The 15,792-nt window shown below is 27.3% G+C and overlaps 1 protein-coding gene across 2 annotated transcripts in view; it reads right to left on the bottom strand.

Annotated features, from left to right (window-relative positions):
* Positions 1-3,078: 3,078 nt before the first annotated feature.
* The window catches only part of LOC142330060 (uncharacterized), a 117,325-nt gene continuing 104,611 nt past the window's right edge, over positions 3,079-15,792 (bottom strand). For both annotated transcript variants that reach the window (XM_075375095.1, XM_075375094.1), the window contains 4 exons: positions 12,344-12,545; positions 11,577-11,749; positions 8,348-8,569; positions 3,079-3,620 (listed from right to left, as the gene is read on the bottom strand). In XM_075375095.1, the coding sequence (XP_075231210.1) occupies positions 3,474-3,620; positions 8,348-8,569; positions 11,577-11,749; positions 12,344-12,545 (744 nt within the window). In that variant the 3' untranslated portion in view covers positions 3,079-3,473. The remainder of the gene's footprint in view (positions 3,621-8,347; positions 8,570-11,576; positions 11,750-12,343; positions 12,546-15,792) is intronic.

Genomic DNA, 15,792 nt, shown 5'->3' on the forward strand with positions numbered 1-15,792 from the left:
ACTTACCAGTTTCTTTTAACTAAATAAAACTTCCTTCTATGATTAACATGAAAAAAATAATAGCAAAAAATAACAAATCACATAATCATTCATTGCAGTATAAAGATTCTAAATACTACTAAATATTTATTACCACGCTGTTAATGTACCAACAAATACATCCTCTATGACTGAAATCTTTTTTATTCATTCAAAAGACTATGAGTATTTATGGAAAAAAAAATTGAGAACATCAATAAAGAATAATAAAAAACCTGAGATCTGTGTCCCAAATTGTCAGGCAAGTGAAACAATATCTTATCACATGGTCTTTTCGACATGCTTACTTGTCCAACAGCTTGATAAACATAGCCAATCTAAAGTGTAGAAATATTTTCTCAAATTTATTTTGCTAATATTATGATATCTCATGAAAAAACAAAATATTGGTTTTGTAAGTTAAGGTGATAAATAAACCACTTAAGTGTTTAGTTAATATTTAAGTGTTCAGTTAATATTTAATTAAAAACATTTTTCTAGTTTATTAAAATGCAATAATATTATTATAATTCATTTTATGATTAATATTACATTAAAAATAAATTAAAGTTAAAAAATATGTATTTAAACCCAAAAAAGGAAAAACTTAATATTTTTTATTAAAATTTTAACTTACAGAAGTTGATGCCAAATTAAAAACAATTAGCAACCACCTTATAAGTTGGCTCCAAATTCAAAGCATGAAAATTTGAAAAAAAAAATTTTTAAATATGCATTTTCAGTAATTTCTTTTTATTTTATTATAAGCTTGGACAGTCTACACATGTATAAAGAGGACTTAAATGAAACGATAAGGAAAAAACCCCAAACCAGTTACTATTCATGCTAACCACTTCATCAACTGGCCAGTTAGTTGTTATTTTAAAAGTTTTAAAATAAATTTTTCATAAAAATTTTTAAACAAATTTAAATTTAATTGCTAGTCAGCCATTATTTTTTTATTTAAAAGTTTTATTTTATTTAGATTTTACTTAAAATTCATACAGCACTAACACTATTTGTTTAAAAACAAACTGTTCATTAGAAACATGAAGGCAGGAAACCGTTATGTTTCTTACTTTGTCAACAAAGTAAGAAAATTTAGACTATAACAAAAAGAGACAACAACAAAAAGAGATTGTTAATAAGTGTCTGTTTAGGTTCGGTGGAAAAAAGGAACATAAATAATGTTTTATCAAAAGTTTTCAATCTAATATTGTTAAATTTTCAAGGATAAATATTTTGTAGATCAAGTTAAATGTCATTATTCTACAATGATAAAATGCTAAGTAATAACATAAATAATCTATAATCATATCATTAACATAGACGAACATTTTTCCATGTTATCTTTCCATGTTATTTTTCCATGTTTAAAATTTAAATCAAAACTACTAGAAGAAGCATCCTCTAAAAATAAAATTAAATAAAGTCCCTGAAATGTCTGATTTAGTGAAGGCTGAATCAAACATTTCAAAGTTATGACTTAATATATATATATATATATAAAAAATAAAATATAGTATTTATAAATAGCAAAATAATATAGATATAAAAATATTATATGTATGAGTATTACACACTTCATGAAAAGTTACTGATAAGTAACTAAGAGCCGTTTCTGGTAAGACCAACACTAAATGTTATGATTAACATGACCACAAACAATTCTTAATTAATTACCAGAATACTTTAATATTTTCTATGTGTACCTTAACACAAACATCTGATGATAAGGGTACTCTCTAATATTCCATTGTTAAGTGAGATAAGTAATAATACTTACTGTTTCATACATCTACAGATATTTTTAGTCATTATAATACAAGTATTTACTATTTTTCCTTTCAGAACTCCCTTATTATCCCCATCATTCAGTGAGTGATGAATAAAATAAAACACTAAAATTTCCATCACTATATTATTTATAAACCACTTATCACTTTTTAAATTATTTATTTAGTACCAGAAACAAATACTTTGTATGAATATAAGATTTATTTAATTTATTTATTGGTTGATGAAATTACACAAAAGCTTTTGAAGAAGCTTGTATGTGGCCTATGGAAAAGGAATTTTGTAACATGAAAATGCCATGCCTGATCAGGATTTGAACTCAGGACCTCCGTATAAAAGGCTGAGATGTTACCACTCTGCCATGAATAATTATTAATAATGTTTAATTAGTTACTAACTGCTTAATAAAATGAGTAAATAAAAGTATTTTATTAACAAAATAACAATTTTTTAGCTATATTATAAATTATTAAATTTACTGTTTTGGAATTTTACAGCTTGAATGTTTTACAGTATTTTAGGTTTTCTTAAAATGAATTAAAATCAAGAAAAATGGCCGATCTATAGAAAATTCACAGTTATACAAAAAATATAATTAGATTAGATCAGATTAGTAATACTAATATAAATTTAAACTGGTAGGATGTACTGAACTACAAGCCTTGCAAAGAAATGTGACAATACGCACATAAATAAAATATTCAAATGTTGAAATACAGATCATTTATCATCAACATGTTAAAAAATTTAATCCCAAAACAGACAAAATAGGTTTAAACAGTAACTACCAGATATTTCTCCCTGCATTGTAGGTAAGAAATTGGATATTTTAATTTACTAAATTATTATTTTGAATAATAATTCCTGGGGAATTGTTTTGCAAACTATTAACTCTCTAGCCTACCCAACAAAGCAAGTGGCTGATTACAAAAAGAGAGGAAAAGTGTAGGAAGAAGACAGGGACAGCAAACCTGGTAGTAAAATGACAAATAAATGGCAGAAGTACTGTTATTTGATCAAAGGATGATTGTAACTGCAGTGATCCATACATTTGGTTATTAAAGATGGTATTGGCTGTAAGAATATTTTAACTGGGTCACTACTCTCTGAAAAATTTCAGTTGCTGTGAAACCATGTAGTTCAGAAACTTACAAATTTTGCTTATAGGAACATTATTTATCAGCTATTGACAGACTATAATGTAATGCAGTACACTGACAAAACCAGAAACAGGTACCTAAAAATAAAACTAATAATTACAATATTACATTTTATTATAAACAATACAGTAATCATAATTATTATTATTATTATAATAAACAAATTAAATCAATATTACCTATATATACATGTAAAATAATATTAAGAATTTAATTATAGTAAGTTCAGTCTCTTTACATTGCACTATTTCCAGCCTTCTTAAAAGTAATCTGTTTATCAAAAATAAAAGAAAAACACAGTAAAAAGATATAATATAATAAATTCATTAATTCAAGAGCTAATTAAAGGGATTTTGCTAATGGTTAATGCTACAGGGACATTATTTTACCACTAAAACAATATTTCTAATAACACATATGTCTTGTTTTTATGGCAGTATAATGAAAGTGTGGCAGTAATTTTAATAAATAATTACTAGTAAGTAAATAATGGCAGTATTATGAGAAACAGACCGAACTTATTTCAATCCAAAATAATTGATTTGGTTTAGAAATATCCCTCATACGTATGTCTGTTATCGGTAATCTGAATGATTTATCCGTTGTATACACTATCACTGTTTTTGCCCATTCATTCTTCTTATACTGTAAATAAATAAGAAAACAGCAATAATTAGTAACAGTATAATATTTATATAAAAATCAGTATATTTGCGTATTAATTGAACTTTGAGGGAGGTTTTTTATACAAATTTATCTGGATAACTCCAAAAATAATGAAGTAATACGGCATATAGAAAATATGTCTCATATTTTAGAATCATTTTTCATGTAATAATATTTTGACATTTTATAATGTGGTTACAAGAAATGAAAATTAGAAAATAAACTGAAGTTTATTTTTATCATTTTTTTCTTGTCACATCTCAAAGACTTTTGAGCAATAGACTAATCATAAATATCCTCAGTCTTCAGGCAGCATACATGCAAAAATAACAAAAGTACTAAAACAATAAAAAAAATCAGAAAAACTTAAATTCACCAGTAAATGCTATTTATTAAATATAATGCAATATTTAATTAATTAAATACTCACAAGTAAATAGTTACTTAATAATAACCAATCAGATATCTTGTCTCACTACATTTCTCTAAGAATTCTTCTACAGAATAAAAACAATTTTTAATTAGGAATTTTTTCAATTTATTTTTAAAGCTTATTTTTCCCCCTTTTAATACATTCAGGTAACACTGCCTGTAATTTGCTTCCCATGTTACCTATTATTTTTCTCAAATAAACTCAGCATATAATAACCTGAATAACCATTTCTATTTCTAATATTATACTAGTGATTCACTTTTACATAACTTATTTTTGTATTTCTTACATAAATTATAATTTTAAAGATACAGAGACTCTAAATATGCAGAGTTTTTTTTAAAAAGAGTCTTGCAGTGAGTTTGAGGTTGCAATCTAAATATACTTCTCAGAGCTCTCTTTTACCATATAAATATTTTTTCCAAGTTACCCTTAACTTCTCCCTACAGAATAATTGAATACAATATATAGCTCTCAAAAAGGCTATGTAAACTATCTTTGAAAAACTAGTATTTTCTAGTTCTGACACTCTCTGCAGAACAAATAAACCTTTTGACAGTTTTTTCTTTAAACAGTCTAACTGACTAGTGCAGTTCAACTGACAAAGTTCAGCTTTATCCCCAAAAAGTCAATAGATTCCAATTCCATTAGTTTCTATGTTAATAAAGAGTGAAGGAGTCACAAATAATTTAGAATTTCTCCTTTGGTAAGTTTGTAAACATATAAAGTTGTTTTTACCTGAATCTATTTTTAAATTATTATTAGAGAAATATTGGACTAAAGTATTAATGTATATAAAAGTGTCCTGCTCCAGCCAATCACAGCTTTTACTACAAGTGAACATTGTAGTATTATCTGAAATAAAAAAACATTTTATTTCATTTCGATTTATGTTCATAGGAACACAGTCACCGAGGTCATTGCCATATATCAAGAAAAGAACAGGTCCAAGAATAGACGTTATGGCCTCCATTTATATTTTGTAGAGCTGACGTGGTAAGTTTAATTTTAGAGTTTCTGATGTTTGCAATTTCAGGAACTGATGATCTACCTGTTTCAAGCCACTACTAATCTAGTGATTCAAACCACTGATAGGCTGTTTCACAAACACCCAAGGAAACAATCTTTTGCAATATATTTGTGCTGACAGTTGAAAGCCTTCAGCAGATCAGCAAAGCATCTGATGACGCTTTCACCAACATTGATAGCATCTATGCATTTGCTTACAAAATCAAAGTTAATTTGATAAACTATTTTTACGTAAGCCATACTGACTTTTAAATAATAAATTATTTTTTCTAAAAATCTTTTAACTGGTTGCATAATAACCTTATGATAAGTTTTGATATAACTGGCAAAAAATGGGTCTGCAGTACTCTTTATTTGTCCTTTGAGTATATCTTTATTTGTACTTTTACTTATACTTTGTGCTATATTAGTAAATTAATTATTAAAAATGTTACTAACTTAAAAAGCATTTATGACTATCTTATTTCCTCTTCAAAATTGATTTGTTGTATTTACTGATATTATTTTCTTCAGCCCTACTATTATTAATTATTTTCAAAGCTATCTTGCTTTTATCTGAAGTATTACTCAATTCATCTAAAAGTTTTTCTGACTTTTAATTCTGAATAGATTCACAGTAATTTTTCTTTATTATATTGTAATACTACTTTTTATCCTGATCATTTTCAATGTTTTTGTTACTCAAGAGATATTTTTTCCTTTTGTAAATTAAATTTTTAAGTTAAATTAAAATGATAAGTTAAGGTATTGAAAATTGTTCATACTTTGTATTTGTATCCATGTCAGAGTATATATCTATCCATGTTTCTTTCTGTAGACTAAATTTTAATTCAGTAATGCTGGTGTCATTTATCATTTTCTATTTAATTTTGAAATAAATTTTATGTTTTTTTTTTATATTTGGAATAAGTACATCTAAAATTATAGCTCAACAGTCTGATATAAATGGCTGGACAGCTTGTGTTTTTACATTCTCAATATTGATCAAAAAATTATCAATACATGCAGATGTTGATTCAGTAATATGAGTTGGATATTTTATTGTAGTAACCAGATCAAAATTATATAAGACATTATTGAAGTTTTTCTTTTGCGAAAAGATATCCAACTTGAAATCTATTTCAATTCCAGTCATCATTTTATCAACAAATTTCTGGATTCTCTCCCTGTTTAAAATGTCCAAAAAACAGATTACCTTACCATCATCAGGACTTCTATACATAACTGACAAAACGGTAACTTTCATTACTTATTGTAATATTTACATTTGCACACTCAAATACTTCGCTCTACTGAAAGTTCACTACTTATAGTTAAAATTTTATATTTTTCAAAGTGGTAGTTATTTCTTAAAAAAAATTATGACGTCCCTAATTTACAATTTTCATGGCTAAAAGAACTCACAAGGATGAGTTGTGGAGCTGCAGAATCTTTAATTTTTGAATCACAAGTTTGTGTTCACTTATCAACAATACCTCAGGACTTTCATCCTGCAAAAAAATTTCTATTTGAAATTTTTGTATCTGAGTGATCAACTGTTTTTACTGTAACTATTTCTTTACGGTAACTGTTTTTTTAAGTGATTTAACAGGCAATTTGTTTTGCTACTTTCATATTAAAGCACAGATAGTTAAAATCAACTGTTCGTATCTTTATTAGAAGATAAATTTTTTTAATGAAGCTCCTTTTTTAACTGAAAATTTTTTCTAGTATAATATTAAATTAATTTTTTTAAGACTACTCCAAATAAAATTCAGGAATAATTTTTTCAAGAAAAACCTTTAATTCTTTGAACAGACTGAAGCAGTTTTTGTGCACTGATATTTTTAGAGGCCTCACCTAAAAACATTCTGCTACACATATCAGTATGGTTCTCAGAATCCCACAAGTGTAACTTAGAATTTTAGGTATAAAAATTAGAATTTTAGGTATTTTAGATTTTACTGTTATTGTTTCACGTTTTTAATAAGAAAATAAATGGTAAATGTAAATTCTAGAAATATATTTTATTTGCATGTTACCTTTGCATTTAATATAAAACTGAAAGTACCTCATGTTCTTTGTTCTGATTTTATGGATTTTTTTTTTCATAACATTAAGCATTAACAGCAAAACTAATTTTTGTGAAAATTGGAGAATGAACTTATTTTAACCTATGTACCAATTTACATGATTAAAAATTTAGTTATGGCAGCTGTCATTACTTGAAATATTTACTAGCAGGCCAAATCCTCTTGATAAAGAACAAACTTTTGACATTTACTTGCTCAGGATACACTTGACAAAAAAAAGAGATAATAGTACAAAAATTAAGGCTGCATCCCTTCTATTGGAATTTTTTTTATTTATGGTAGATGCATTTAAAAGAAAATTTCCATGGATGAAATCTCCAATAAAGGTTTATTTGGGAATCAACTGTCTTTGAACTTTTCTTTTTCTTTTATCTTAAGAATAGTTTTAACGATTAGTTTACATTATTTTAGAAAGAATATATTTTAGTAAAAGATTTCATCACAAGAGAAAACAAATAGAATCTGAAACAATTTTTGAAAAACTTTTTTCAGAATTTTTACTGAGAATTCTGTTCTGGGTAATATATAAGAACTGGTGCCCAGAGATACACTGAGTAATTGAGTAGGTTGTAATCTACAAGAGAAGTCTTATCTGCATACTGTCCAGTTACACACAATCTTTTTACATGTTACACTTGTTCATATAACATTGAAATAAATTACTTCTTGAACTGTCAGTTCACACATCACAAAAGAATGGCTGAAAATTTAAATAATTTTTCATGACTTTTATTAAAATATTAACTACATCATAACGTAGACTATTAAAAAGAGCCTCTACTTTGACAATGAATAATTTTTTTTTATTTACTCTCTCAAGGTGCACTTTAATAATGAAAAAATGAATAGTCATAAAAGTCACAAAGTCACTTACAGGAAAATTTACTTTTAATTTTAAATGATGTTGTGCTCTTGCCTAGACAGAATTAATTCTTTTATGATTAGAAAAAGAAACAATTTACTTTTAAAAATTCATCATAGCTAAAAATTTTAAATCAAAGAATAAAATTTGAAACAGATTAGACAGAAAATTTGACAGAAATTTCAGTCTCTAGAATATCGAAATGCAAATCTTATAGTTTGGAATTTTATGTCACAGACTGTATTATTAAAAACTTATTAATATTAATGGTAAATTCTTAATAGTTATAATTAAAATTACATTGAATTACCTTGCATTCATCGAGCAAGACATCATATCGTAAACGTTGATTACCTCTTGCTAAAATTTCAGCATCATTCCAAGATAATAACTTTAGTGCACGTCTGTATGATTTAGATTGCTCATCATAGTACGCAACAGAATTTTTACAATGATACGTTATCGTTTGTGTGGCTTTAGTTGAAAGTAATTGCAAAAATCCAATTTGATTACTGTCAGCCTTATAGTATAACTAAAAAAAAGGAATAACAGAAAAGTTTAGTATTACTTTTAACCACTTTCTAGAGTTAAAGTAAAATTCTCTTACAGAAACTACAAATATAATTAAATAATAATAATATAACTGCCATATTCACTGTGCCAAAATTCAACAACACGATTACCTCTTTAATTTAGCAGGAAGCAGAAATGACAGGAATAATAAATTACTTTCACTGATGAATATACATATACACAGCCATAACTTAGCTCCAATATACAAAGTACATCCACATACAATAACATTAAAAAAAGAAAATGATTAATTCACATTGTAAATTAAAACCTAGTACATAGAATTAAAAAAAAAATTATACCATAAAATGCCGAATTTAAACCTACGATCTTCAAGATGAAAGTCTTAGATGCTACTTCCTTATCACAAAGGTTGTAATTCAATTCAATTCAATTTCATGATTCTTGTTTTTATTGAAAAATAATTAAATAAAATAAAAAAAAATAATTAAATAAATTTTTGTTGAAAAATATGACCTCAATTAGGTGAAATCTCAAGATACTGAGGGTGACCTTGCTCTACAGCTTCACCTCCTTGACCTTTTAAGTTGAAAATTTAATGGCATCAATGTTCAATAAATAGAAGTAACCTCTGACCAAGTTTAGTCAAAATTGGTCCAGTAGTTCTGGAGATAAAAGGTGATTTATAAGCCTACCAAACACATATACATACGAACATTGACATACGGAAAATTTTCATCTCGTTTTCTGGGTTCCTAAGGTGTCAAAACATCAAGATCTGGTGAAAGCTGTATATGCCCAAATTGGACTGCTTGCAGTACTTTCCCTTCTAGAGCTATAGCTCTGCTACAGCCCTATTAATTGGGAAAACAAAAATAACAATATCCACGTAAAATATTTGATACAAGTGAACTATTTTTATGTGTCTATTTTTATATTCAGAAGTGTTTTCTTTTAACTCAAAACAGTTCTTCACCTTATGAGAAATGGCTCTATTATACTTCCATTTCTATTATTATTATTAATAATAATACATCATTGAACCATTTTAAAAAATCTTCTGACCAATTTATTTAAAATGCAATTAGAAGATTTTATTTGTGAACCTAGGAGATTTTAATTATGAAACCGGGAGGTATTGGGTTTGAATCTTGATCAGGCATGGCATCTTTTCATATGCTACCAATCTCCACTGGGCTAATACCATAGCTGTTGATGCCCTCTCTTTCATAACAAAAAAAATTCTCTATTGATTAATTTTTAAATATTACTAATTAAAAATATCAACGCCTTGAATCTGACCGCCTTGGATCAGATTCGAGCACCGAATACTAGTAACTATGAGTAACACTGATTGTCCATCTGGACAAAATGAAAAATGCGACCGCACTGCATGGGATTCTAATGTAGAATGCTAGTATGAGCTTAACTTTCCAGTGAGCACTAGCACCCACTAGATCGCAGCACCGGACGGCTCAACATCGAATGGAGCATGTATTTTAGAAAGCAATGTTATTTTCTGTCAGTCATGTTTTTTTTCATTTTTAATAGTTATCTCTTGTTAAAAATAACTACAAAATATTTTCAGATCAGTTTGCAACTTTAGTGGCTGATGATGCAGCTGTTTTCACAATTGGATCAGCTGATGTTATTGATATTTGTTCACAGAGAGCAAGCCAAGGCGTGACAATTATGGTTGACAGGAAATGGAAAAAAATTGTGTCATGAGATATAATAAATGAAAGAACTATTACTGCTTTCTTTAGAAAACAAAAAGGATATCAATCAACAGTTGAACTATATAAATCAGAGTTATGTAAATTTACAGACACAGAACTGCTCTATGATCAACTCTATTAAGTAATTAATAAAAAAACAGAAATACTTTCATTCTGGCTAGTGATTTCATTGCTTGAATTAGGACTCAAGCTGTTGAGGGTGCTATCATAAGTAACAGCAAATATTTACAAACAGCAAGAGGAAAGAAATAAATCAATTTTTTATTCAGAATAATTTAAATTTAACAACAATGCTGTTAAAAAAAGCATATTTATTTTCTTGGAGTGATAGAGATACGACTTCACTTATTGATGATCACACATGCTCTTATTAATGGTATAAGTGATTATAAACCAAAGGCTACAGTCACTTGTTAGAGATATTATGGTACATAGAGGAAATGGTATGGAACTTAACCATTTTCTAATGATATAAAAAAATTGACCTAATGGCTCCACAGAGAAGACTGGATTCTTTGTTTATACATGTTGGCGAGATTTGTTTATTAAACAATAAGCACTCTGAGGCCAACTCAGAAACAAAGATTCAAAGAAAAGAACTCACAAACATAAAGTACCTTTCAGACCAACAAAAAAAAAAACAACAAATCATTAAAACAGAACACAATCATCAATCAAGCACAATGCTCTTTATATAAACTAAACTGTTACTATTACACAATATTTTACTACATTGGTAGAGCAGGTTACAGCCTTAAACAAAGATACGATTAACTTTCCACAGAAACATGAGAGTCAACATTTTCTGACCATCTCATAGACAAATCTCAAATCCACAACATTGGCAACTATGATAACATTATGAAACAAATAAATTTACAAAAACAAATAATAACAATACATTAACTAACAGACATGATTAAAACGATACACATTTTAGCATATTCTTAACATATGTCAACTAATTAAAAATAAAAAAACCATTAGCAGTATTATCAGCTGATACTAGTGTGAAAACAACAGCATCAGACACTGAGAATGGTCAAAAACCAAAAACATTTTGAATTAAGTCTTAGTTTGTTTACAAAAGCTTAATATAATAAATATCATCACTAACTATCATGCATAAGAACCTACTGAACAGATTACAAGAAAAATATAAAAAATACATCAAACAAATATGATTCCCCTTGGATTTATAAATGAACTGCTCTGAATACATAACATTTTACATCATCTAGAACTTCAAAGAAACATTTTTCATACCTTAAAATCAGGATCGATTTCACTCAACCAAACCTCTGGTTCTCTACCTTCATATTTTACTTCAGACGTTTTAGATGGTGATGGAAGTATACATGTAGCCTTAGCTTCAAAATCACATTTAACTAGTATTGCATCTTTAATATCACCTTCATTTGGGTCAACCCAGTATTCTCCTGCACAAAACAAAAGATAAATCATAAATTAAGTTTTTAATTTATTTCACTGAATTATTCAATTCATTGCATATTCAATACAATGATTAAATCATACTCCGTAATAAGATATACTTCTCCATTACTATTAAATGAAATGCTTCAATGATAAAGCCTGTCAATATTAAAACCTCAATATTATAATCCTAAATAGTCAATATTATAATCCTAAATAAAACTCTTTTAATTTATTTATTTATTTATTATTTTTTTTTTTTTTTGGTTCACCAGCTATTTAATTGGTCTGATGGTTTTTTTCTATTTCTCTACTGTTGTGCTAACCTTTTGCCTCCACATACTTGTATCTTACGTATAAATCATAAATACATTATTTTATAAATGTCATTAAAATTAATGGTACTGCAATGAACTAAAAATTTATTTTTTAAAGAATAAAAGTTTAATTGTCATTAGATTACAGTAATATTATTTTTTTAATAATGATAAATACTGCTGGGACAAAGGTAAACAAACAGTTATTAATAAAGATGATTTTTGTTATTAACATTAAACAACTTAATCTTTACGTAAAAAAAATAAATTATCAATACATACCGGATGTAAGACTAGGATGATCAAAATGTAGGTCTCTGCAAGTTTTAGCAGGAGCTGATTCAGTTCCATCTGGTTTCTTAAATTTATCATAAGTTGCCTTCAGTTGTTGATATATTTTCAAAGTAAATGCTCTACGTTCTTCTTCAGTCATATCAGCACCAAATAATCGTGATGGTTCATCTCCACTTAATGGATCAGGCCCCTAAACAATGTATTACAATGTAATAACATTATCATAAACAAACACTTGGCTTTATAATCAGAATATGAATGTGATGAATTTTATTTTTAATAATAATTTGAGTAAGGAAGGATTTTACCTTATGAACAGATTAGAAATAAATAAATGAATTTACAAAAATCCATATTACAGTTTATAAAAATTTGAGTTAATAACACTAACTCAAACATTAATTTCAATATTAATTAAAAGTAACTTGCATCTATTTAAGTAGATGTTTAAAGTTTTAAAGATGATCAATGATATCTATATAATAAACCATACTAGAATGGAATGCATGTTGTTTCTGGAATGCTGAAATCAATAACACTATGGATGATGATAATAATAACAGCTCATCCTGGCACATAATAAAGATAGCACTGCATCATGAGTCATTCAGTATTACACAAAAATAACCCATCTCACTCATGAAAACATCCAGAATGCTTATATAACTAAGTTTATATCAAGGTTGTCTTTAATTGAAATGGGAGAAAAGCTGACTACTAAATAAATCAGCGTCTCTTGATCTTTGATTGTACAAAATGCAAAGTGGAAATCAAAGAGGAATACAGAGGATCATTTCATGAATAGAGTTGATCCCAACATTAACCTATATCAGGTTTCCACTCACCCTGACAATTGTGGTTCCTACTGTATTGCATTAAAATGGAAGGTGGCTGCCATATCTCATCTGTAAGTGAAGGTTATGTAAATACTCTAGAGCACTATTGTGAGAATCGGCTCAAACTATGTAACATAGTTCAATAATGTATTCTGCATTGTTACTAGACAAGTTATTGATTTTTACCAAGAGATGAAAACGTCAAAACAGGTGATAGAACAATCTAAACATCAGGTTTAATTTTTGTTTTCTTTTTTTTTATTAATCCAATAATAATAATAATCTTTATTTTTTCCAGCATAACTGGGTAGCAAAGTAATACAAATTTTCAATAAAAACTAGAGACTCAGTACTCAAATAATGGATTTAATTATTTGAAAATTTACAAATGAAACTAAACTCTGTGGTGACTTAGAAAATTTATAATTTTTGATTTAACATAAAAATGTCTGTTACTTTGTTTTTTAGTATAATTTAATAAAAACTATGTTTGTTGCAAACCCTGAAATGTTTATAAACATTTAATAATTAAAAAGTGAAATGTGGTGGGGGGGGAAAGTGAATATGGGGAGTATTTATTTATTTTTTGTAATATTATTCTCTTTCTACTTTATATTTTCATAATAATATAAATTTCATCAACAAATTACCAATATAATTAGGAAGATTAATACACTTTTATAGACGTGTAAGTTTTCAGTGGCATAACAGAAAAAGAAAATAACCTTAAAAGAAAAAGACAAAATCTTGAATCTAAAGTAATAAAGAATGAAAGAAAATAAAACAGCCCTAAAATATAACTAATATTACAAAAAAAACAAGAATAAGTAAATAAGTACAAAATATGCTGTCAAAGAAAAAAAGGACTCCTAAAAATCTATAGGCAGAAGTAAAAATAGATTTAAAGGAAAGACAAATACTGAATTGATTTTTACTGAATCTAATCAGCAGCTTATATGTCTCTTAGCTATTCAATCATTCTGCAAATATGTAATCAATATTTCAGACACTAAAGTAACGCAAAATTAAAACCAAAAAAAATGTTCTTGGTCATCAAAGAGTAATTTCATAAATTTAGAAGAAAATTCAGATTATACAATATCAACAATATATTAAGCTGCAAATTCACGTGGTTCACATGCTACAGACTATTGTAATACACTGAATAATGTAGAAAACTAAATATTTAACTCATCTGATAATCAATGCTGTCAGTAAACAGGTCTGTACTTGAAAAATATGGACAAATATAGCCAATAAAAAAGTATACCTGGTTTCAACAATGTAAAATATTATGATATAAGTGTATTTTTTACACAATATATAGAACAACATGGTATCTGATTATTCAATTAAAATATCATAGTTTACCTTCATCTAAAATATTTAATGTAGAATGAAGGACCATTCTGTAGTTCAGGTTTTTTTTTATTTTGACTTCAGACATGGTTTTAAACATATTTTAAAAAGAGAAATTAAATGGATGAAAAGTCAGATCCTTGCTATGAATAACTCAAGATCTGCCTGCAACAATAGAAGGCACTAAAACACACAAATTTGCCGACAAATTTGGAACGGCACAGATCAATCATGCGGTCAAGAATATGTAATTCACATGCCACACATACTTGGAGCATCAGTATTTCTGAGATACCAGCACAAATTTGGGATGTGTAAGTTCAAAACCTTTAATATGACATGCATTATTTTCCTTTTTTATGTTTCATTATTTTATAATTAGATTCGTTTTGTTATTTTATGTTTAGCTGAATGACTTTCATATTTACAATTTCAAAAAAAATTTGTTTATTACATTCATTATTTAACAATACACTTAATATAAATATACTTCAACTGTGGATGTGCAATACTAAATTAAAGAATTCATCAAAAATTATTTATTTGAACTTTACAGAATTTTACAGATGCCATACATGTTTTGGAAAGTGGGGAGTAAAAACTATACAAATCATAATTTTAAAATGACAATGTACAAAGAATTGATGGGGATGTGTAAAAAAAGGTTATATGATAAAGCAGATTTTGTTATAAAACATTTCAGTCAATATGCTGCAGTTTCAATGAGTTTAAGAAAATAGATAGAAAAACAGACACAACTGAACAGAATTCTTAGCATGAGTGAGTGTACTATATAAAATTTAAAGTTTTCATCCAGAACTGAAAGTACAAGTATTTCTTGTTCAAGTATGTTCAATCAGGTTTGGAATGTCTATTTTAAAAACATTTGGGTGACGAAGTACTTATAACATCGCATTTCAATCCACAAGTAAGTACATTCCAATAACATATTCTAAACTCAGTGTTAGTTGCCAGCTAATATGTCAATGCAATGTCAAGGCTTGATTTATGATCGTTATATGAAAACTGATTAGACTGTTTTATTAGGGATCAACTACATAAACAGTGATGCAACCTACACATATTACAAGTCTTCTTTTCTAAATGAAGATTGTTTTTAATGATATCACCACATAAGCTTGAAGCTTGTGTGTGGGATAGGGAAACTGAATTTTGTAGCATATGAAAAATGGCAAGCCTAACCAGGATTCGAACCCAGGACCTCCAGATGAAAGGTCGAGA

Source organism: Lycorma delicatula, chromosome 9 (assembly GCF_047948215.1).
Source record: "Lycorma delicatula isolate Av1 chromosome 9, ASM4794821v1, whole genome shotgun sequence".
NCBI classification, from domain to species: domain Eukaryota; kingdom Metazoa; phylum Arthropoda; class Insecta; order Hemiptera; family Fulgoridae; genus Lycorma; species Lycorma delicatula.